This window comes from Pelodiscus sinensis, chromosome 22, assembly GCF_049634645.1.
Source record: "Pelodiscus sinensis isolate JC-2024 chromosome 22, ASM4963464v1, whole genome shotgun sequence".
In the NCBI taxonomy this organism is placed as follows: domain Eukaryota; kingdom Metazoa; phylum Chordata; order Testudines; family Trionychidae; genus Pelodiscus; species Pelodiscus sinensis.
In genome coordinates this window covers 10,853,816-10,876,988 of record NC_134732.1, presented here as the reverse complement: position 1 = coordinate 10,876,988, position 23,173 = coordinate 10,853,816, and the positions used below count along the sequence as shown (strand labels likewise).

The 23,173-nt window shown below is 52.2% G+C and overlaps 1 protein-coding gene across 3 annotated transcripts in view; it reads right to left on the bottom strand.

Annotated features, from left to right (window-relative positions):
* Positions 1–23,173, bottom strand: part of SH2D3C (SH2 domain containing 3C) — a 64,731-nt gene that overhangs the window by 28,872 nt on the left and 12,686 nt on the right. For 2 of the 3 annotated variants that reach the window (XM_075905962.1, XM_014571492.3), the window contains one exon: positions 15,591–15,630. In XM_075905962.1, the coding sequence (XP_075762077.1) occupies positions 15,591–15,630 (40 nt within the window). Of the gene's footprint in view, positions 1–3,957; positions 4,163–15,590; positions 15,631–23,173 lie in introns of those variants that run through there. The other variant, XM_075905963.1, reaches the window with a different exon arrangement.

Here is a 23,173-nt window from a genome sequence, read left to right as displayed (position 1 = left end):
ATACCCAGTTACTGTTGTCTGTGTAACTACATTGCTCTGGTTGCTGTTGCTGGCCTGCATTTTTGTTCGTGTATAATATTCTGGGAAACAAGTCTGTGTAATGAGCACTATCAATCATACTGGTCTTTAATAACAAAACAACAGTTCACTCCTCCATTCTATCTAGGAATGAAGCCACACATCCCAAAAGAGCAACAACTGGTACAGAACGCACCAGCCCATCTGTTTAGCAACAGAGGTGACTGAACACATCACTCAAGTACACCACGCTCTGCACTGGCATCCCACTGAGGTCAGCCTCCAAGGTCTCTGTCCTGAAATGCAAAGCCTTCTTTTGGAATTGGTCACGGCCACACAAGTCACCTCTCTCCATGACCATGACCTCTCCTGGCAGCTGCGTTCCACTGGAACAATGAGACATGAGTGCAGCATGGGGGCGGAGGACCTCTGAAATGTTAGGAGGCTGTATTATGAAACAGTAATCAGTGCATGGATTTGGAGAGTCATGTGGATGTGGGGAAAAGCTGAAACCAAGACAGCATGACTATTGTGGATATGCTGCAGGGTCGGTACTTAGATGGGGGCTATGCTAATGGTTCAGCCTCTAGTGTAGACACAGCCAGGGCATGCATATGCACATCCATCTAAGTATTAATTATCTCACTCCAAGGCTGCTGCTGCATCCCTTTGCTGAGCTGCCATTGGTCAGAAATGATGTCATTGCTTTCAGTGCTGGGTGGTGATGCACTGCTATTGGTGGAGGGACAGAGATGCTGTTGTCAGCTGGAAAGGCTCCAGTCATTCATGTGGAGTTCAGTGTATGCTCACTCTATGGGCTTGGACAGATAGTTGGAGATAAAGATCTATCAGAGCCAGGTGAGTGCTTGGGGCTCACTCTTAACACTGCCTTGCTGGGACATAATGCCACATCCCCTGCAGTGTTCCAGAAAGAGACACAGTAGCTGGTTTAAATCTTGCATTGCTGGCTCAGAGTGCCTAACACACCTTTGTTTAACCTATGCCCTGCTGAGCCAGAGCTGTATGTCCTGTGGACATTCCCTCCAGATTCTTCAGCAAGGCTCAGGAGCAATCAGAAGAGACGCTATCCCCAGAAAATCCTGCCCAGGTTTTACATTGAGAGATCAGTGCTTGCATTGATAGGGATTTCAGGATTTAGGATGGTCCCTGCCTATGCCCGGGCAGTGCAGACAAGATCACTAAAGTTCAGAGGGATACACCTCCTGATTCAAGGAGCTCCAAGTTACCTGAGACAGAAGCAGTGGACTTGGGATATGGTGCCTACCCAATAGAACAGCTGATGAAAGGACTAAAGTTGTCTGGAGAGACCAATTAATCCACCTGGTTGCACCAGGAGACTGGGCCAGACCTAATGAATAATGAAACCCAAGTGGAGGGGGCTAGGTGATCCTATAAACAGAGAAAGTGTAGCACATTAGGAGACTGCAGGGAGGAACTGGTAGGAGGAAGAGGAAAAAAGCTTGGTAGGAATAAGTCTATGTTGGTAGTAGCAGGGAATGGTAAAAAAATGACTCTTCAATGCCTGTTCTAGCACAGAGGTTGGGTGTGCCTTCCCCGGTAAGGTAGTATAAAGCCTAAGAAAAGGGTGTACAACATACTGGGCTCAGACTCAAGCCTGGCAGACCAGGAAGTGAGACTGGAAGCTACCACATTACCCAGAAGTGAGGCTACATGCGACTCAGTAGGAGGAAGGGCTGAATCCTGAAGAGGTGGACCACCACAGGGCCAGACTAACTGTTAGCAGAGGGTGTTACAGGAGAAGATGCTGCTAGACTGTGCACAGCCAGGAGGAGACAGACTAGTGGTAAGTCATCCCTTCCACAATGCTCTTATATACTATACTTGATGACTTGTGTCTAAATTTACAGCCAAATGCAACTGGACTCTTACAATACCCCAGTCAGTTCCTCTCATTTACTAGCATATGTAGGGTGTGACGGGGAACAGATATTGAAAGGACCTGCCTCTCCCCTGTTTGCCACCTGTTTTGGTGGCACCAAAGTGGTGACACCAGGTGTAAGGGGATGAGAACCAAGCCTGGACTCCTGGCTCCCCGTTAGCTGAAGTCAGACCCAGCTAGTGCAGTAACATGAGCCAAGTAACTGAACTTCAAACCATAGGGGTTTTCTGGCTTAAGACTCTAGCTGATGTTGGATGGGCTCTCACCAAAAGGCTTTCTAGAAGAAGTGTGCCTTTTAAGAAGGGCACACAATACACTGGTAATGCCAGGTAGAAGCATGATACAGGTCTGGTTTGGATTTTATCTGCTTCCCTCCCCCCCACTATCAACTCACCAGTCAACCTCAACACAGCATATTGCCAACATAGCTGCCAGCCTTGCACTTCCTAGATAGCGTACTGCCCGGCATGTTGCATGTCTCCTGGTCAGACAGGAGTGAACAGAACCTCTGGGCTGGGCAGCAAATACTTCAAAGACAAGATGGGGTCAGAGGCTTTTCTCATGAGGTTCAGATGTTGCTTTTTTGGGGGCTGTATGAAAAAGCTTAGAAAGTGGGGGGCTGTGAAGCCTGTGATGAGCTTCGGGGGGGGGGGGGGAGAAGAGAGAGGGAGAGGGGGAGGCTAGAAGGGAAAGGTTGCTTAAAAACACTACCCATTTGGAATACTCAGTATTTGTAGTCCAGTAGCAACAAAAGCTCAGCTGAGGTCAGGGCCCTGTTGTGATAGGCCGGATTGTGAACTCTCTGGAACAGGGGCAGCCTCTCACTGTACAGAACCTAACTATACACGCAAAGAGGTTGATTATGCCATTTGTCCCCCCTATTTTCTGTCAACCCACAACAAAAACCACAACACTGCCAAAAAAACTGGACCCATGCTATTGATAAAGGCATTTTGGTTTGAGTCACAACTGGATTGACTTCTAAAACACAGCCTCTTTAAAAAAAAAAAATCTGTCTCTTCTCTCTGCTCCCCCACCCCAATCCAGACTTTCCCACAGGGCTCTGGCATCTAACAGACCCTACTTCCAGTGCAGGTACCCAGTGAATAGTACATACATGCCACAGAACCTGGCTACTTTCCCTGCTGCATCCCTGTAGCAGGGAGCTGCTGCTGAGCCTGCAAAGCAGACTAGATGAGTCTGAAAGCAGGGGGAATCCTCGCTGCTCCTCCAGCGGGGGTGTGGGCAGCACATACAAGCAGCAACTGCAGCAAGAGAGGGGGCTAGACAGAGCTCCCCAGCCCCAGCCTGATTTGTTGCCAGGTAAAGCTTTGCAGCCCCATCTGCCCTTCTCGGTTGCACGTCAGGGCTCTGCAGAGCAAGCGGCTGCACTAGCCTTGACTCGCTCTCCAGAGCTGAGCCTGGCCAACAAGTGCTGAAGCTGGCAGGGACAGATCTGCCACTGGGGCCAGAGCACCACCAGTGGGGAACAGACCTAGCTGCCCCCCTACCACTGAGTGACAGGTGGGGAGATCCAGGGAGACTGTTGGGAGGGGCGGGGGCGGTTGACCATTAAGCCTCAAGAGCTATGTCACCCAAAGCAGCAGCCTAGCAAGGTTCAGCGGGGTGTGGGGGGGGGGGTCACTGACCCACTTTCCCTGCCCTTGCAGCAGACAGCAGCTCAGTGCCCCCTCCCTGCTTGCACCTGCATTATCTCCCCAGCCAAGTCCTAGACAGGGGGGTTCCCCTGCCTCCCAGCACTGAGTCGGGGGGATTCCACCCCCCCAATGCCACCCAGACACCCCGCCTAGCACGGGGGGGGGGGAGAAAGACTCGGCAAAGCCCGAGTAGCGGTCCCTGCACACCTGTGCCACCTCACCTGCGCTAAGGCAGACACCGGGAGGCCCCCCCCGCCCGCAGCTCGGCACCTGCCCCCCACGCCCGGAGTAAGTCTGGGGGGGGACTGACCTCTGCCCCCGGCGGGGGGGGCCCAGCTCCATCCCCGCGCCGCCCCTCACCTGCACTTGCATGAAGCTTCCCCGGTAGAAGCAGCAGGCGGCCGCCGACAGGGCGCTCCAGAGGCTGCACCGCTCGGTCATGGTGCCTCCCCGGGCCCGGCGCTGCAGCTGCACCTGCCGCCCCCGCCGGGATCCCCGCTTGCTCCTGCAGCCACAGCGGCCCGGCTTCAATTTCAGCCGCTTCCACGATTACCTCATCCCTTGTCAGGCTGGGGGCGGGGCCCGGCCCGGCCCTGCCAGCGAGCCCCGCCCCCGGCCCGCCCCGAGCCTGCGGGGAGCGTGGCACGTCGGGGCCCCGGCTCTGCTCTCCCCGGCTGCGAGTGACTCTCCCGCCTGGGCAACCCCCCTCCCCGTCCCCGGTGGTGTGCCCTGCCACCTCGAGAGCTCAGCCCGCCCAGGCGCCCCCTACCCTGCAGGGCAGCCTCCCACCTGGCTACCACCCGGGTATGCCAGCCAGTCTCGCTGCAGGGCATCTTGGACTCTCCACAGGGCACCTCCTCCTGATCTGCCAGCCCCCCGTTACAGCCAGGAGGCCCAGCTGCCCGAGGCAGGATTTTCTCCCACCTTGGCTGTGCTAACAAGTCTCCAAGAAGGGGTGATTCTCAGAGGGAAGCCTCTGCGAGCTTGAATTGGCACCAGCTCTGCTTGCTCACAGGTACAGGCTCCAATCCAAGGAGTAACAACCCAGGGGAGGAAGGGGACTCCCGTTCACACCTCGTTTAACTTTCCCCAGCTCAAGCACCCCCTCACTCATCCCCATTCACGCTTCCCTGCTTTTCAAAGGCCCCCTCCCTCCTGCCCAGCGCAGTCCCCTTCAATTCAAAAAGCTTCGCTGGCACATCAAGACGCCTGCTGCCAAAATTACTTGGTACCAGCAGATTTCTGAATCCCTGCTGTGGGCAGAGTGATAATGGGTCTGTCACTGTGGGCCAAGTTCATCCCTGGTGCCATGTCAGGAATGCTTTTGACCTCCAGGGTGCAGTTGGTACCATTATTATTTCTCCCCTAGCCCCATAGACTAAGCATAGCCCAGCACACTCTCTTGGTTCTTTCCAAACTAGGCGGACCTCCCCCCCTTAACTCCTAAGTGGCAGGTTTTTTAGATTTGTCAGGAGAAAGGGACCCGCCCTGGGAGAGATGCAGGTCCACTGCTCTGCACAGCTGCCATCAGTGTCAGCTGCCCTATATTGAAAGCAAAAGGTGGAGTCCTGCTACAAGGCCACCTACAAGAGATGGGAGGAATTCTCTCCCCGGCCAGTAACCCAGCTCGTGGTATATGGTTGCGGGTTCTCCACTTTCTCCTGAGTGAAAGTGGAGATCCCCAAGGATGCTTTGTTTCGGCTGCTGTCTGTATGTGAGGAGATGGACCAGAAGGGAGTTGAGGCCCACATTAATCAAAACTTTGGGGGTGAGACAAGGCAGATGTGTGGGAAGGGTTGGGGCCTAACTGCAAATTACTTACAAACAGCTGGATCTCCAAATACTGCATGGAGATATAATCCCCACCCATATAATTGCCAACCCTGCCCTAACCAAAGTCACTGGAACCTTAGAAACCTGAGCAGCAATGGTGCAGAAGTGCCTGGTATGGCCTGTTCTGCCTTCCTGTTTTTCCCTTTGATAGTTTCATAATCTCTGCTCCTTGTTTCCCAGCGCCCCTTTTTCCTTCCCCCTATTTATTTTGGGTCTACACATCCTAAACTCAAAATTCCGGTCATCTGAAGAAGTGGGCTGTGCCCACGAAAGCTCATGATACCATTTACGGCTACGTCTACACTGGCCCCTTTTCCGAAAGGGGCATGCTAATTTTACAGGTCGTAATAGGGAAATCCGCGGGGGATATTTAAATATCCCCCGCGGCATTTAAATAAAAATGTCCGCCGCTTTTTTCCGGCTTTTAGAAAAGCCGGAAAAGAGTGTCTACACTGGCCCCGATCCTCCGGAAAAAAGCCCTTTTCCGGAGGATCTCTTATTCCTACTTCAAGGGCTTTTTTCTGGAGGATCGGGGCCAGTGTAGACGCTCTTTTCCGGCTTTTCTAAAAGCCGGAAAAAAGCGGCGGACATTTTTATTTAAATGCCGTGGGGGATATTTAAATCCCCCGCGGATTTCCCTATTACGACCTTTAAAATTAGCATGCCCCTTTCGGAAAAGGGGCCAGTGTAGACATAGCCTACATGTTTTGTAAGTCTATAAAGTGCTACCAAATCAGTTTTTGTTTTTTAAGTTTATCCTGTACAGACTAACTCGGCTACCCCTGAAGCTTCTGGTTTATAACTGTAAGTATTAATTGCTGCCTGGAAGGAGCTAGGTAACTTCTAACTCACAAAGGTATTTCTGCTGCAGAGAACACATGAACAGTACATTTTCCATGTAATTAATTCAAACAAGTCCCTCACGCCCCGAAGAAAGGGCAAAGCAAATATTGCTGTAGAGAGACACTTCTCCAGCCTGACAGCTCCACACACAACCATGCATGGGAAGATCCAGAAAGGAAACACAAATGCAACGTGGGACTTGTCTATGGTCCTGTGGGGGATTCAGTTATAGGGCTTTGTTCTGTGAGGTATCGAGTGCTGCTTTTATCCCAGTGGTGCCTCCTCATCTCTGTGACCCCTATAAGGTAGGGAAGCTTTATTATGCACTTCTCAGAAGACAAACTGAGGCACAGAGAAGCTCAGCAACTTGCCTGATGTAAGATAGGAAGCCCACAGTGGAGCAGGGAATCAAATCTGGGTCTTCTACATCCCAGGCTGGCGCCCTACCCACTAGGCTGTCCTTCTCTGCCCCCAGCATGAGTCATGACATGTCCACATTGTGCATCTTTCATACAAAAGGCAGAGTCCTAGAATCCCAGGGGCTAGGGAGGTGGTGGCTGTGGTGATGTAGGTCTCAGCAGACTGGAGTATAGCGCACAATGCCATGTGCTTGTGAAAATGCCATTGATGGAGTGCAGCGTGTCTGTATTGAAATCTGACACATGAACCTGGAATTGAATTCCCTTCTCGCCTTTGTTTGATAATAGAGACAGCCGGCGCACACACATTCCCATAAGCATCTCCAGCCCTTCACTGCTGGAAGGGGAAAGCACAGGCTCCCCTTTCATCCTGAATGAGATCGAGGGATGGAACAGATGGTGACTTAGAGATGCTGAACTGAAAGAAACTGATTGTGATTAGTCTCCCTGAAAAGCCTGTTCCCCCTTGAAGGATTCTGTTGCTTTCCTTAGACAGAGCTGGAGCTGTGGCAGGACTCCGCTCCTCTCGGGGGAAGCAGATCTGGTTGGTAGGGGACTCAGTTCCTATGCTGATAGCTAGACATAGCCTATGTATCCATCTCTTATCTGCCTGCTGGACCTGATCTGTGCTATAATGCAGCTCTTTCGAGAGCCTGGTATTGCTCATGCAGATTGCATACAGAGGGAAATCTGGATTGTGTTCTGCAATCCTGGCCTTTCTCCTGGGTCTTTGGGGTGCCTGTCTCGTCCTCAGCATGAAATGGGGGTCGTGAGGGCTCGAACTGGGCCAGTTCATAGTGGCTTGGTGAGCTAGTGGCTTGGTGAGCTAGTGGCTTTGCTTTGCTTTCGAATCTCCTCTTTCCCAGCCTATGATTCCAGCCCTGCCGATTGCAAAGAAAACCTTCAGGATGTGACCCAGCCTGATGCAGTCAATGTCAGTCTTAAGGCTCTCTGCAGACTTTAGCAATAGCCGTTCCCAGCTATTGATACCTCATTCATCTCTAACTCAGCATTAGCACTGATGCCCTAGCTACAGGTGGCAAAAGGGGTGTCCTCACAGTTGTAGTGTGGCTGAACAACCTGCAGTTGTAACTCAACTAAAACTTCCGCCAAAGACTGAAGGGCAAAGGACGTGTATTCCAGTGGTTTTAGCGCATGGTGACAAGTCTCTGTGTGTTAAACAGGCAGTGTCACAAGTGAAACTGGCTGGCTCTTAGCTTGTGGGGTGGGGTAACCTGCTAAGACAGCTTGTAACATGTTAACCGCCAGGGAGGGTGTTCAGATGTTACTCTAAGGCTGTGCCTACACTGCAGCTTGTGTCAGCAAAATGTATTTCACCCTCCCCCCGAACGACCTGAATTGTACCTACACAAGTGCTGAGGTGGGCAGCACTATGGCAGCAAGCGATCTTCTCCCTTATGCTGTTTGGGGAGGTGTTCGTGTTTGTTAAAAAAAACCAAAAACCTGACAGGAGAGATCTCTCCTGTTGACACTAGGACTGGAGTGGCCACCCCACCTGCTCAAGCTCCCATCAGTTAACAGTTTAACTGGACCAGGTAAGCATCACCCATTAAGGATGATGCTTACCCGTTAAACTTTCGCATCCCTAGCAAACACAGAGCATCTTTGCCAGACACGCTGCAGTGGCACAGCTGGGTGGCTGCAGCACTGCATGGACCTGACTCATGCTGTGAGCTAACATGATTGGAAGAGACTTGAGAAGCAAAGAGGGATTGTTTTCCAGAGTAGGAAAAGTCAAGGTGACCACCCTGCCCTAACCATGACCTCTCCCGCTAGTGGAGATGCAGGTTAGTCTCTTTTGTATTGGTTGGGCAGGCTGCAGCTCACTGGAGGGGAAGGCATTTCTACACAGCACTGTGTGTCTGGGGTGAGAAGATTTAGATGGTGAACGCCACCTAATTCCCATTGAAATGAATGTGCAGAGGGTGTCCACCCCCTAGGCAGCTTGGCAACCTTTAGCCTAAGGCCTGTGTAAAGTGTGTGAATTCTCAAGAGCTCTGTCATGAGTTTTCAAACCGCTCTGTCCCCAGTCTAGCTGAGCCTCTGTGCCTGGCCTTGCACTTCTAGTCATCTCAGGGGCAGGGGCAGAGAGCCCCGTACCATCTGTAGTCGTTCACCCCATGCAAAGGGCATGGCCGTTGCTACCAGACCAGGGCGCTAGCACTTTGCATGTCAGCTACCCGCTGTTCCCTGCTGTCAGGAGTTTACACTTGCTCAGGTGGTGAATAGTTTGCTACTCAACTGTCATCTTTGCGCTGCTGCCTCACACAGGCACATATCAGCCAGTGGCAGCAGCTGCTCCCACGTCAAAATGAAACTGTGAATGAGGGCGAACAGGGCGAGCATATACAGCACTCTGCTCCCTCGGGGACGTGGCACCATCACTTCTAGAAGCCCAGGGCTCCCCAAGGGACGTTGCTCACCCTGGCTGCTCTTTCACTTCAGCAGCTGGAACTTTAAATAGCCGGCAAGCAGACCTGGGTTCTCAAGTGCTTCATCCTTGCTTTGTTTGGCTGCAGAGGGACCTTCATTTCCCAGTCCAGATGCTCTCCATGGTGTTGGGGAACGGACTGGGCTGTGGCAACAAGCACATTCAGGATTCCGAGCTGATGAAATATCAACCCCGGCCAGGTCATGGTGTAATCAGGGAGTGTCAAGCTTGTCCAATCTTTGAAACTCCAGGCCATGCTAGCACTGGCCTGTGCCTGCACCATCACGCACAAGGCCCCTGCGTGCTCTTTCATATGTGTCTGTCTTTCTTCACATAATCGCTGCACAACAGCTGGGCTGGTTCATTCTACTCACTTATCACTTGTACTACAGCCAGAAGTTCAGAAAGCTGAGTCCATGGGTGAGAATTGGGGGTCATACTAGTGCAGATTCCCAACATACCAGGGGTGCTATCCTGATCCCACTCATACTTTTATGAGGAGGGGAAAGGGGCTACTGCTGCACCATTCCCTACAGGGACTCCTGCTGGGGATCTAGATCAGCTGGGTGCTCTCTGACATGCTGTACTAGCGCACCATTGCTTGCAATGATGCCTGCAGGGAGAAGCTGGAACTGAGAGTGTCCAATCTAGTTGTGGGGTGAAGGGCAATGACAGGGAAGTAGGAGAGCAAGCAAAAATGTTCAGTGAGTCTGTGACTGTCTAGACTTCAAGCCTCTTTCAAAAAAGGAGCGTCTAGACAAGATTTTTCGAAAAAGTGGCTCGCTTTTTCAAAAGTCTAGATGCCCTTGCGAAAAAGCCCCATTTTCATGCAATAACGCCTTTTTTCAAAAGATGAGTTTCGAAAAGAGGCATTATTCCTCGTAGAATGAGGTTTACCACCGTCGACAAAACCGCCACAATCTTTCGATTTATTGTTGACGGAACGCGGTGGCAGTCTAGACGCAGTTTTTTCAAAAAAGGCCACTTTTTAAAAAAAAACTCTGTAGTCTAGACACACCCTGTTAGTGGAGCCTGCACTGGAAAAGACACAGCTGTGTAAACCTGTGGAACTCTTTGCCAGAGGATGTTGTGAAGGCGTAAACTATAACAGGATTGAAAAAACTAGATACATTCATGGAGAACCGGTCCAGAGATGGATGGGCAGGAATGGTGTCTCTGGCATCTTTGTCAGAAGCACGGAGAGGACAACAGGGAATGAATCACTTGATTTCCTGCTTTGTTCATTGCCTCTGGGGTACATGGCACTGGCCACTGTCAGAAGACACGATACTGGGCTAAATGGACACTGGTCTGATCCAGTCTAGCCATTCTTATGTGCTGTTAGGGTTATTACAGTCATTTGGACTGGAAATGCCTTTAACCCCTTAACAGCTAGCAAGTGAAAATCTCTGTAGAAGGGCTTTGCCTTCTGCCGGCTCCTGGAATTGATTCCAGAAAGAGAGCAGCCTGACCCAACAGCACTTATCCCAGCTGATAACGCTCCAGCCAGGAGCATGCATTATTCTCTGATATGCAGCACCAGCGCCCGAAAGGGGCCAAGCCCTTGCTGGCTTCAGGGGGTGCTGACTCCAGGAGGGGGCAGAGTGTCAGATAAAGGCAGGCAGAAGGGACTAGCAGCAGTGGCCAACCATTCCCACCTGTAGGCAGTAGAAGTCTCACTATGGAACTGAGGGCTGGCTGAGGATCAGGCTGCCTGGGCATGTGACTGAACTTTGTCTAGAGGAGAAGGACCCGTGGGCAAGTTCCTTGTCTCATTTGCTGTAAAGCACCATATATGTCTCTGCCACTCTACGATGGGGGTTTCTTTGGATAAGTGCAGATAGCAGACTGCATTTTGCCCAGGCCTGACCTAAGCGACTGTATCTGGTCTGCAGATGCTGCGGGGAGCCCCAGGCAGGCTCTCCACGTGCCTCGTCCCACCCGCACGTGGCTGTGGGGAAGTTTTTCTTTAAAAACTGTGAATCTGGAGGGGAGGGGGAAGCTTTAGGAGCTGCTTCTTCCCCCAGCACAATCCCATTGGCCAGTTTCCAATGGGAGCTGCCTGTTTCAATAACAGGCAGCCATGAAGCACAAGGGGCTCTAGAGCACGTGGCTGCAGCCTGTGTGGGGGAGGGCAGGCAGGGAGGCTGATTCAGGAACTGCTGCTGGCTGGTAAGTCTCCTGGCAGAGCCTTCATCTGGCACCCCAGTCCTTCCCTTCCCAACCCTCTGCCCCCCACTGCTGCCCCCTTCTGCACATAACCAGAGCCTGTGCCCCCCTCCTGTACCTATATGCCCTCCCAGATCGGCACCACAATCCCCTGCTCCAGATTAGTCCCCTCCTGCCCTAGCTCACAACCCAAATCCCTGCGGTATATACAGTTACCTTTTTAATAAACATTCAACTCTGAACTGGAGCAATTTTCACTACATACATATCCCATATCCTGTATCCCAATTCCCTGCACTAGGTCACAATCCAACCCCCTCTGCCCCAGGTCACAACTGCCTCCTTCACTCAAACTCCCTCCCTACCCCAAGTTCCCTTCTGTACCAACCTCCATCCCAGACCCTGCACTGCCTCCATTAATATTGTGGAAGAGTGCAGCCCTCGGCCACTCTCCAAATTCTTGGACTGTCCCCCTCCCCCCCCAACATAGGTGATGGGTGTGAGGGAATTCACCCCTAGATGAGAACCATCATGAAGCCTTTGCATTGCAGTTTAGCCCCATGTAAGACCTCCAACGAGGGTGTAAATGAGGGTGTAGGCCTCAACCTTGGCCTTCTGTCCCGGATGAATATACTCTGGTGAGGCTGTAAGGTGCACAGCAACAAGTTACCAGTCTCTGTGTGTAAATTGCCACAATGGCTCTTTCTGCATGTATCTGCCTCTCCTAGCTCATGTCTGTTGGGAACTGCTGTGGGTGACGCCATGCTGGCTCTGAGCTAGCACACTAACCATTCAAAGCAAATCACAGGAGGCCCAGCATCAGACAAAACACAAACCAGCCCAATTCAACACCAGAACAAAACCAACTGACCCATGCAGTGAACAAGATCAAGTAGGCTAGGAAACCTGACCGCTGAGGGCTCTGTTGCTTCACTAAGCTGAAGGCTCCCCATGGTTTATACCTGTCACTCTGTATTTTGGTTTAGCTCAAAATTTAGAAAATGCTCCCATCACTGAGTGTCTGGATACAGGTACAAATAGAACAAGAACAATAATACAGGAAACCCCCTCATTAAAACAGACCGAGTTGCGACTCTTCCCCCCCCCCCCCCCCCGACCATTTTTGTAAATGCAGAAGAGGCTGAAAACCCCTGACTTACGTCCTCGGCCCCCATTTACGACGGTGCATGGCGCCTATCATAAATGCGGGTTTGAGTTATGACACCCCCAACTTGTGACACTTCCCCGGGAACTGATCGTGTCGCAAATCGGGGGCCGCCTGTAATCAACGTCAGCTGAAGTGAATTCTGTCACTGCCTCCCCAGCCTGCTCCCCCTCCCCCGGGCATGTTCACAACAGTCCCTGTGGAAATGGGAGAATCTCATTGGTGCCTGATGCTGTGCAAACATGGACACTCACACGAGGAGCCAATTCTAGAGCTAAGAGCTTCCTGCTTATCACTGTGTGGATTTCTAATGGGGGGGCTTTTAGTTCTCCACTTCCCTAATGGTATGCAGCTGCCCTGCCCTGCCGTTTCCACGTTGCTAATGGGAGCTGGTCTCGCTGTGGAGAAAGTTAAGAACTGCCTTAAAGATAGGCCGTGCGGGTGAAAGGTTCTGGATGGAGGGGCCTATCACCTGGTATCTTCCCCTTGGTGATGTACAATGGCAATGTTACCTTCCCCCTTGCTGCGTCAGCCCTGACCTGGGGGGACCATCCCTAGGAGCAGGCATCTAGCTCAGACTCTATTGACTTGGCCTCATGAGCGTGTCACCTAGTGCCACTGTCCAGACTTTCAAGAGTGGCTCTTGACTTTGGTACCCAACTGGTCACTCCTCAAGGAACCTGATTCTTGAGGCAGGGGGTGCTCAGCCCTTCCTGAGAGCTGGGCTCTGCAAAGGTGGCTCCAGCTGGACACACACAATCACTAGCCAGTTTGGAAACTTTGGCTTGTGGCTATTGTGATGGGAACCAGCCTGAATCACTGGCTTGCAGGTCACTGAATGGACAGTGGTTGGGGGCAACTTCCACTCACTACTGATCTGGGTAGGATTTGAACTGCTGGTGCAGAAAGCAAAGACCCTGTATCCCATGGAAAACGTGCATCCCTGTCCCCCGAGCCAGGGCCCTCTCCCCTCCCCCCCCCGGCCTCCTTCTAGTAACTCCACAGGAAGGCAGCTGAAAGAGTCACGCTCTCCCCTAAAGCCCGCCATCCCCTAGAGAATTTCTGGCTCTGCGAAGAGCTCTCAGGAATGTTAATAGTTTGCTGGTGGATAAGCAGGGTCTTTGCGCAGGATTTGGAGAGATTTGCACCAACTTTCATGTGAGCGCTTCAGAATGGTTGAAATGCAGCTTTTCCCTCATGAAGGCAGAGGGAGGGGGCACCTGCCATGGCCCACACTGGCTGTGTACCCCAAAGAGTGGAACCCCCTCTCCAGTGCCCAGAGCACCATGAAGGCAGCTCCAGCCTCCCACATTGTAGGCTGTTTGAGAAGAATGGGGATGCCCTCCACTAGGGATGTTAAATATCGACTAATCTAATATAGGAAACCCCTGCATTACGGTGGCCCGAGTTGCAACCCCCCCACACTTACAACCATTTTTATAAGTACGGAAGGGGCCGAAACCCCCGACTTATGTCCTCGGCCCGTATTTACAATGGGGCACGGCGCCTATCGTAAATGCGGGTTCAAGTTACGACGCCCCCACTTGCGACGCTTTCCCAGGAACTGATCACGTCACAAGTTGGGGGCCGCCTGTAGTTGATGCATTTTGCATTGACTGTTCAATTGACTGATAAGGCTCCTCGGGCTGTTGCTACACTTCAAGGTGAAAGCACTGCGAGGAGCCCAGGATCAGCTTGGGAACTCCCCTGTTGACCCCTGGCTCCATATGGTGCTGCTTTGAAACTCAGCGTGCAGCCTGATGCTGGGATCCCCGTGACACTTCAAAGCAACAGCGCTGCATGGAGCCCGGGGTCAGTGGGGGAGTCCTCAGCTGAACCGAGGCTCCATGTGGCACTGCTGCTTTGAAACGCTGCATGTAGCCAGGGGACACCACAGCTGGCCCCGGGCTCCCCGCAACATTTCAAAGTGGCAGTGCCACATGGAGCCTGGGGTTTGGTCCCAGGATCCAAGCCCCTCCTCTTCCCCCCTCCTGCCTCTTTCTGATAGAGGCAGGGGGGGCGGGGGTGGGGAGTGACTAGTCCTTCACATCCTTACCCTCCACTGTCTCCCAGTGGTGTGCCCAGTGGTCAAGGACTTGACACAGCCCCTTGCAGCAGAGACAGGGTGAACCAAAGCCCTGGGTCTACATGCTTGATCCAGGCCTGGGGTGGATTGGTGGGTATGTAATCAGAGGGTGCCTGCAGACATACCTGAGCTAGCTTTAATCTAGCTAAGATGAATGAATACCAACAGTGATGAAGCTGGAGCAGACTGGGCTTCAGCATGGCCTGTACAAGCCAGCCTGGGACCTTAGGTACTTGGGCAGCTAGTCCCGGTTAAATTCTGCCACGTCTGTTGGAACCTGAGTGAGCATGGATACATCTACGCAGGTGGCAAGCGTATTCCGGACAGCCGAGCCATACTCCATCACTGGAGAAGGGATCTGCACTGGACTGAATGTGGGTTGGGGACGGGGGTAACAGGCAGCTTTGGATTCACATGCAATAGCTTGGGCTCCTCTTGATCCCACCCACCCTGGGAATGGCTCGACAGCCAACACAGGCCGCCCCAGGGATGGACCTGTCTCCTGCATTAGGAAAGTAGGATAAGGGACCCTTGAGAGGTGGGGTAGGTTCTGGAGTGGCCTAGAGGGTATGGGCTCCTCTTGATCCTACTGCAGGCTACTAATCCTCTCTCTAGCCTCCACCAGGGAGCATTGGGAAGCCCCCCGGGGTAACTCAGCCCTATAGTGGCAAAGAGGAGGGAGCAAGGTAAATAGCAAATGGGATTCCCAAGCCCTGCAGCATCCACAGGCTGGGAACACCCCAGCATCTCTCTCTCACTCTTTGATACTAATGCACCCAGTGGAGCACATGGAACAGAAGAAACAACCGATTTCCTGCATCTCCAGCAGATTTTGACAGAACGAAAAGATGCTCGAGTCCAGGGGCTCCTGCATTTAAAGGTGCATGTGCAACCTGCTCTCAGCTCTGCCCTGCAGCTAGATTTGAAATGCGGGTGCAGCTGGAGAAGCAGGGATTAGAAAAGAGTCACCACTCGCATGGCCAGGTCAGCACTAAGACACAAAGTAGAAAGGGGAAGGTTCCTTACCTTGACATATTCACTGCAGGACTCCGGGACTTCAGAGGAACTAGAAGAAACAAAAAGGAGTTAATGACTATCAGAGTGACAGCCGTAAAACATGATCACTGAGCCCCCTGGTGTGCCTTTGGTCACCCAGCGACAGACCATACTGGGGCTGCGCTCTGGGTTCTCCCTGACTCATCCCAGTCAGGCCACCTGCTGGACAATGCCCCAGCAGCAGCTTTACTTTTGAGGAGCCAAAAGCACAGTTCCAGGATAATTCCAGCTGGACGTCCCTCTGGGCAGGCTACTTAGAAAAGCCGTACAGAAGCAGGGGAAGGAGGACATGTGATATGGTACGTGCTCTATGCTAAGGGGCTGCAGGAACAGCAGATCTAGGAATTATACACTTTTTACTCCCTCCGTCCCCTGTGAAACAGAAGAGGGACAGAGTTGTTCCTGCCGGAGGCCATGCTCTAGAGGAGGAAGCTCTGGGTCAGTCAAGGTTACACGGCTTTTCCCAGTTCGGGGAATGACCTGCCTCGGGCAGGCACCAGACGGCCTTGCTAAATAGCTCAGAGAACAAAGATGTTTTCATGTGAAGTTCCCAGAGCACTGGCACCCCCCCACTCCCCGCCCAGTCCCCGAGCTCCTGGTGTGGGGCTTTGCATTCCCAATGGGACAGGAGAAGAATGAGGTCTTTCTTGTGGGATCACTCCTCAAATCGGCTTGGGTGGCATGAGCTGGGCCAAGCTCCATATATCTGCTGGATTTGGTGGAGTCTCTGGAGTTCATGGCAGCTGAGCCAGAACCTTGACGCTGTTGGGTGGAATCCTTCCAGGCCCATTAGGGCTGGGACTGAGGGGGAGAGGAGCAGGCAGACCAGGTGTGCAGGCTTCCTGTGTTGGGGGGGGGGGGGGGGGAAATGATCTTGCAATCACTAACACCCCCTCCAGCTGCTCATTCCTGATTTCCCCTCAGTCAGCCCTGGATTTCCATCCTGCTCTGAGAAGAGAGAGCCACTGGGACAAAGGAGTCACACAAGTGTTTCCTGTGCACCTTCCTGCCCTGTCGGCCCCTGGCTGCTTCCAGATGGAGCACAAGGGAGCTCGGAAATGCGGAAAGGGGTGGGACGGCAGGCCCAGAATAACTCTCAGGCTCATGGGTCAAGAGCCAGACAGTGCCTCCACCCATCCTAGGAAGGCCTGTCTGGAAATAGCCCTCCCCCCCACACACTGTGCCCTGCAAGGAGCCAGCCCCACAAGCCAATCTGTTCTCTTTGCTACAGCCAGCTGTTTCTGTTAGGCACCATGGGATTGCTGGCAGGAGAGGCTGCAGAAACTGGTATTCCCAGGCACTCGATGAGCATGTGGCAAGGACTGGATCCTGCTCCCCTTGACATCAGGGGTACAGGACCAGGCTGCGTGCTAGCTGGAGGGAGGGGAGGGAAGGAGTAGCCTGTTTGTAACCGAGTCCCTTCGGAGGGAGTACTTGCTGAAACACCCGATAACCACCCTTTCTTTGCTTGCCCCATCCAGTCACAGGAAAACACCTTTGTTCTCTGAGCTCATTAGCAAGGCCGTCTGGTGCCTGCCTGGGTCAGGTTATTCCCCCAACTGGGAAAAGCCCAGTTCCCTCAACTGGGAAAGCCCTGTCAGGGCTTCCTCCTTCCTCAGTGAGGGCATGGCCATGGGCAGGAACAGCGTTGTTGCTCTTCGCATTTTATTCCCTCTATTCCCTGTGAAGCTGGACAGTCCCTAGATCTGCGACGGCTAGGGCTTTCTGCTGTCCCTACTGTCCTCTCAGCATACAGCACGTACCATACCAAGAGCCCTCCCTCCCCGGCCTCAGTATGGCTTTTCTAAGTAGCTGGCCTAGAGCAAAGTTCCATCTGAGATCACCCTGGAACTGTGCTTTCAAACAACCCTGGGTGTAACTCGGTGCACTCCTGTCCTGTCTCCTGCCTGTGTGAGGCTGTGATAATTTAAAAAAAAAAAAGGCACTGGGGCCTCCAACAGGAGGAAATTACCCCATTGACTCTTAAACCTCCTGAGAACACCCAAATCAGCCAAGCTGGTAGCTATTTAACTACAGCATTTGGGAATCTATCATTCCCTGGTAGCAGATGTTTAGGCACCTCACTCCCTGCTGAAGTGTTTGCACCTTGAGGGTGTAATGCTGCTGCTGTTTAAGAGCTCATGGCCACTGCGTGCAAGCTTAGGGTAAGTGGAGCAGAAGGTTGTAGGCCACTGAAGCTGCAGGGGCAATTTGAGAGACCTGGAATACAGTGACCTGAGGAGAATTTCGCCAGGGCATTGGAGTCACCATCCCAATTCTACCAGCAGCAGGAGCTTATCTTCAAAAAAACCAATCAAAGCCTAAGCTTAGTTTCTTACTCAAAAGTTCCGCCTGCAGAGCCCTGGGTAGGTAACAAAGAATGCCCCCACCCCAGGGCTCTCTTTAGAGGTCTCCCATCTAAGTCCTGAGTTATTGCAACTAGCCTTAGCTTGTCAGAGCTGACAGGGTCACAAGCACAAGGTGACACAGCTGCAAGCCATAGGTATGCTGCATAACACTATAGCTTGGCCTACACTTAAAACTGGTATTGACCTAGCTATGATATTGCATACCTGTGACAGATGTAGCAATGCTGACAAAAGACTGCTTCTGTCAATGAAGCTAAGGGTCCGGGGGAGTGGGGGTGGTTATACAAGCAGCAGAAAAACTCCTTCTGCTGCTCTTTCTGCCTAGGTAGGGTTGCCAGATACTTTCACAAAAAATACCGAACATGGAGAGAAAAAAATTGGTTGAGAAAACAAAACAAAAGCGGGGGACCAAAGTTGTTAAGCCAAAAAAAAAAAAAGCCACTGCGCCTTTAAATCCCCACGCTCCCCACTCCCCCCAGATGCAGCAGGGGAAAGAATGCCCTAAGCGGCCTTCCAGCTGAGAAAAACAGAAAATACTGGACATTTCACGTGTCTGGTATTTTCTGGGTTTTTTACACAGGACAGAGGCCACAAATACTGGACTGTCCAGGCCAATACTGGACACCTGGCAACCCTAGACATAGGCCATGGATGGGGAACCTCAAGCCTGGAGGCTGCATCCAGCCCCCGAGACTCAGGGTTCCCGCTAGCATTGCGGAGCCAGAGCACACACAATTTACTAGCCTGTGGGCCCCCTGGCTGTGGTGTGGGAGGGGAATGTGTGGAGTGTTTTTCTCCTCAGTCGGGGGCCATGTCTGTGAGGATTTGGATGGCTTTTTTTTGCTTCCCACTTGTGCGTGGTCTCCAACTGACTTTTCTATGGGTCATCAGACCCCCGAACCAAAAAAGGTTCCACACCCTGGCATAGGCTCTGGAGCGTAGCCCAAGCATAGGAATCACGGCTGCTCCCAGCTTAATTTTCCTGTCAGGCGCCAGCTAGTGAGCCATTCGGAAACTGCAGGTTTTAAGGATTCCAGCGGTTCTTTGAGTCTGAAAGATTTGAAGCAGGCTGCCAGGAACTGCATTGGAGGGTGGTGATGCGTTCCCCAAGGGCATGCTACTGTAACCCACACACCTAGGCTACATCTACACTGCAGAGTTTTTGTGCAAAAACATTTGTTTTTGCACAAAAACTTGCGGAGCATCCACACTACAAGTGTATTTTTGCACAAGAAAAAGTACAGTAGATCGTCAGAAGACAGGGCTTTTTGCGCAAGAGTTATTCCTCTTTCTACAAGGAATAAGCCTTTTTGTGCAAGACCTCTTGTGCAAAAAGGTGTGTGAAGATGGACAACAGAAGAAACCCCTATAGGAAAAAGCACAGGTGCTCTGGCCATTCTGTGAATGGCCATCAGAGCTTTCTTGTTCAGGAGCATCCATGGCAGTCTGAACACTCTCTTGTGCAACAGCACATGGCAGTGTGGATGCACTCTTGTGCAAGAATTTTTTGCGCAAGATCTCTTGCACAAAAAGTTCTCACACAAGAAGCCTGCAGTGTAGACAGCCCCTGTGCAGTTCACTGTCCCATGCAGTGACACCTAGACCACAGCAACAGATAAGAGCAAAAGACCTCTATAGCAGGGGCTGAGAGGCAGTTGGCTTTTAGCTCAGAGCATAGAGGTTCCTATGCTAAGCTCCACAACAGGTCCCAGGTTCAAATTCACCTGGTGACGGTTACCACTACTTGTAGACCTGACTAGGAGCCTTGCTCTTGCTGGTTAGATGTTCTGGGAACAAAAGGGCTGTTTGTTTTAAACTGTCAATATTGGCAACTGTATGGCAGAGGCCAGGCATGACAGGAGAACTAGTTAGGGGAACAGTCCATGCATGACCCTTGCTTGCATCTTGATATGATCCATGAATGGCCTTTGCATCTTTGCCTGTCGGGGAGCATACTGCTGTTGATCTGTTTTAATTATAGTCTGTCAAATGCAGCTCCAGATCTCCTGCCACCTCCAGCAAGCCAAGGAGTGAGCTCAAACACCAGCACTTTGAATTCCCATCAGACTCTGTAAACCAGGCCCGGGGGCAGCCATTTTAATCTTAAAAAAAAAAAAATGGTGAGCACTTTGTGCCACAACAGTGGGAGAGGTCAGCTCCCATTCTTCCCGCAGATGGGGCCAGCAACCAGGAGAAGCACAGGGGCTAGTGGTTTAAAGACAGCACATCTTTATGAGTGTCAGAACAACCTGATCAGGAAAACTCATTTATAGAGCCCCACACTGGACATCCATGGGGCCAGATCCCCCCCCGGAACACCAGGCTCCTCAAATGATGCACAGATAGAAAGCAAATGCGGACACACATGATGTAGAGAACCATCCCGGGCTCCTGTGCTAGGCTGGAAAGTGCCCACGGGAAAAGCTGACTTTTCAGGCTGCGCTCTAAGGGCCAGCTCTGCCCCCTGCACTGCTTTGAAGGTGGACAAGGGCCTGTATAGGAGGTGCAAGGTCTGGGAAGAATTCTGTTGGTGCAAGAGCAGCACGGCCCTATGTGGTCTCCCCTGGCAGAGGCCAGCAGAGACGGGGTGTGCACCTGGCATGGAAAGTTGCGGATTCAGGGCTGTGCTGTTGCCCTTGGGAGGCTGCCGTGAGTTAGCGCAACCCCAGAGCCTGGCATTTCAATAGCAGTTCAAAGCCGTCTTCGTCCAGTCCCTCCCCCGGGATGCTTTTCCACAGGCTGAGAGTTGCTTCTTACCCATACACTATTACAAACGGCAGTGAGCTGGACATGGCGGGGCCAGCCTGATCTGGCAAAGGACATGCTTAACTTTAAGCATGTGAGTAACCCAAGTGAAGTCATTGTCACTACCCACAAGCTTAAATTCAATCAAGTACCTAGGAGCTTTCCAGCCAATGGGAGCTGCAATCTCACAGGCCCATGGCAAACTGAGCCTGTCATAGCAGACAAACTGTCCAGCTTCTGGAGCCAAGAAGGGGAGGAGAACAAGCTGGAGTTTTGCTATTTTGTGGGCTAGATCCTGCCTTCACACACAGGAGCCCATACAAAGGCAAAACCTTAAAATCAATGCCCCCTCACACTTCCCAGTGTGCCTGCATCAGACCCAATATTTCACATTGGTTTGTAAGCTTGTAATGGTGTAAATGCGCCAGCTCTATTTTCCACAAACCATAGAAGCATCCGTGGTGTGTGGAGCAACGGCAGCGACTTGTTAGGACTTTCTGTTTATGCTGCACTCTTCCTTTTGCCCCTCTGCAGTGGCTATGTTAGGAGGTAGAAATGATGCAGCCTGGATGAGCCACTTTTACTTTTGTTCTTTCCTATGTTATTTTCTCTAAGCCCTTCAGGCTAAAAGCAAAGGTTTGATCTTAGAATGGAGGAAACATCCCAGCTGGTCTCCTCCATGCTGTTCCAACGTCACTGCAAACTCCTGAGCCTCCGATGTCCCTGGGAGGCAGGTGAGGACTCCTACCTACTTTTACGGCTGAGGGAATGAGTCGTAGACATGAAATGACTTGCCCAAAGCCACAGTGAGTCTATATTAGCCCACCAGAGTCCCTGGCTCTCAGTCCTGCGCTCATTCTGCTCGACCACGCTGCCTTGCAGCAGTTGTAGTGCATACCTAGAGTCAGGTACCTGCTATCCTGTACTGCAGCTGTTAGGAGACAGTGGATGTCAGCCAGGAATCTCTGCAGCCAGGCATGGTATCTGTGCTGTGCGTGCCAGGGCCCGGCATGGAGTCACATTAAGAGCCCCATTGAGCAGTGCCCATCTCATGCTTACACTTATCTCCTGGCTCCAGACTACTACAAATTTCATTCATGCTACATGTGAGGCTGAATATCAGTAGCAAAGCTTCCCGAGAGGGAGATCTACTGGGTTGGTGGGTGCCATCTCTCAGGGGTGTGCATGGAATCCAGAGCCAGACTGTACAAAACACGAGTTGATGCTCAGTAGAACCCAACGCTGCATTGACCCCTGGGACACCCCTGTTTCAAAGCCCATGCTGGCGATTCAGCATGGGTTTCCCTCCTGACCCAGCAGCATCTTAACAGGCTGCAGGGGATCCGCGCCATCCACCCTGCTTGCCACAGTGACCTACACCAAGCTGCAGTATACAGGCTTGGAAGCTGGAGCATGCCATGGAAAACACTCCTGCAGCCAGAGCAAGGAGAAGAGGATATTTCCCTTCTCACTGCCAGCCCAGCTGGCATTTTCCAGGTGATTACAGGATGTCCTGGCAAAGATGGGTTGGGGAGGGATTCTAAAAATCTGCCTCCTCCCTGAATCAGCTGCAAGTTGGCCTCGAGAGGTGCCGGGTCAGAGAAAGACAGGCTGGGGCTTGGGAATCTGTGAGAAAAAACAGAGGATGGGGGAAGGGAGACTCCGGGCAGGAAATTGGGAGCATGAGAGCAGCTGGGAAGCGGAATTTAGAAGGGTCTTGCAAGCTCCTCCAGTGCTCTGCAAAGCCATCAGGCTAATGAACTGCAACACCCGCATCCCAGCATCCGGTGCCAGAGAGACCCGACTTCCACTCAGCGCTTGGGAAGAATGAAACCACTATAAATAACCCCGCTCCTAACTGTAAGCAGATGTATTGCCTGCGCCTTGGCCCTCAGAGACCCACTACCGGCTGCAACATGCAGAGAGCGGAGCGACTGAATGGCCGGAGGATTCTTGAATGAGACTCAAACATTCTTGAAGCCCATCAAAGCGCCTGGGAGAAATTCCAGAGCTCCCTTTGGAATGAGTCCCTGCTGCCCAGCAGCTCCTTCTGCCTGGCCTGGAATGCTTGGGAGGGAAGGGGGGAGGCTCAGTGGCACTGCCCCAATGCTTGCAGAGACACCAGCCAGTGGAAGGCTGGGGCCTGTTGGGTTCAGCCCCTCAGCGTGTCGCCGTTGGTTTAAAAAATGAGGCATGTTTACTTCCAACTGCTCCTGCTGCAGCTCTTTGCTTTTCCCCACGTGACAGTGATCCAGGTACAAGACACTCCTTGCCCTACCTGCATTTCACATCCCAAAAGTATTCTTAATAGTGTGTGTTCCTCTTCCACGCTGTGACATGCTCCAGTAGACAGAGCACTGGACGGGAACTCCGGAGTCTCTGCTACTGGCCTGCAGGGTGACCATGGTCAAGTCACTTTACTAATGAGTGCCTAGGTTT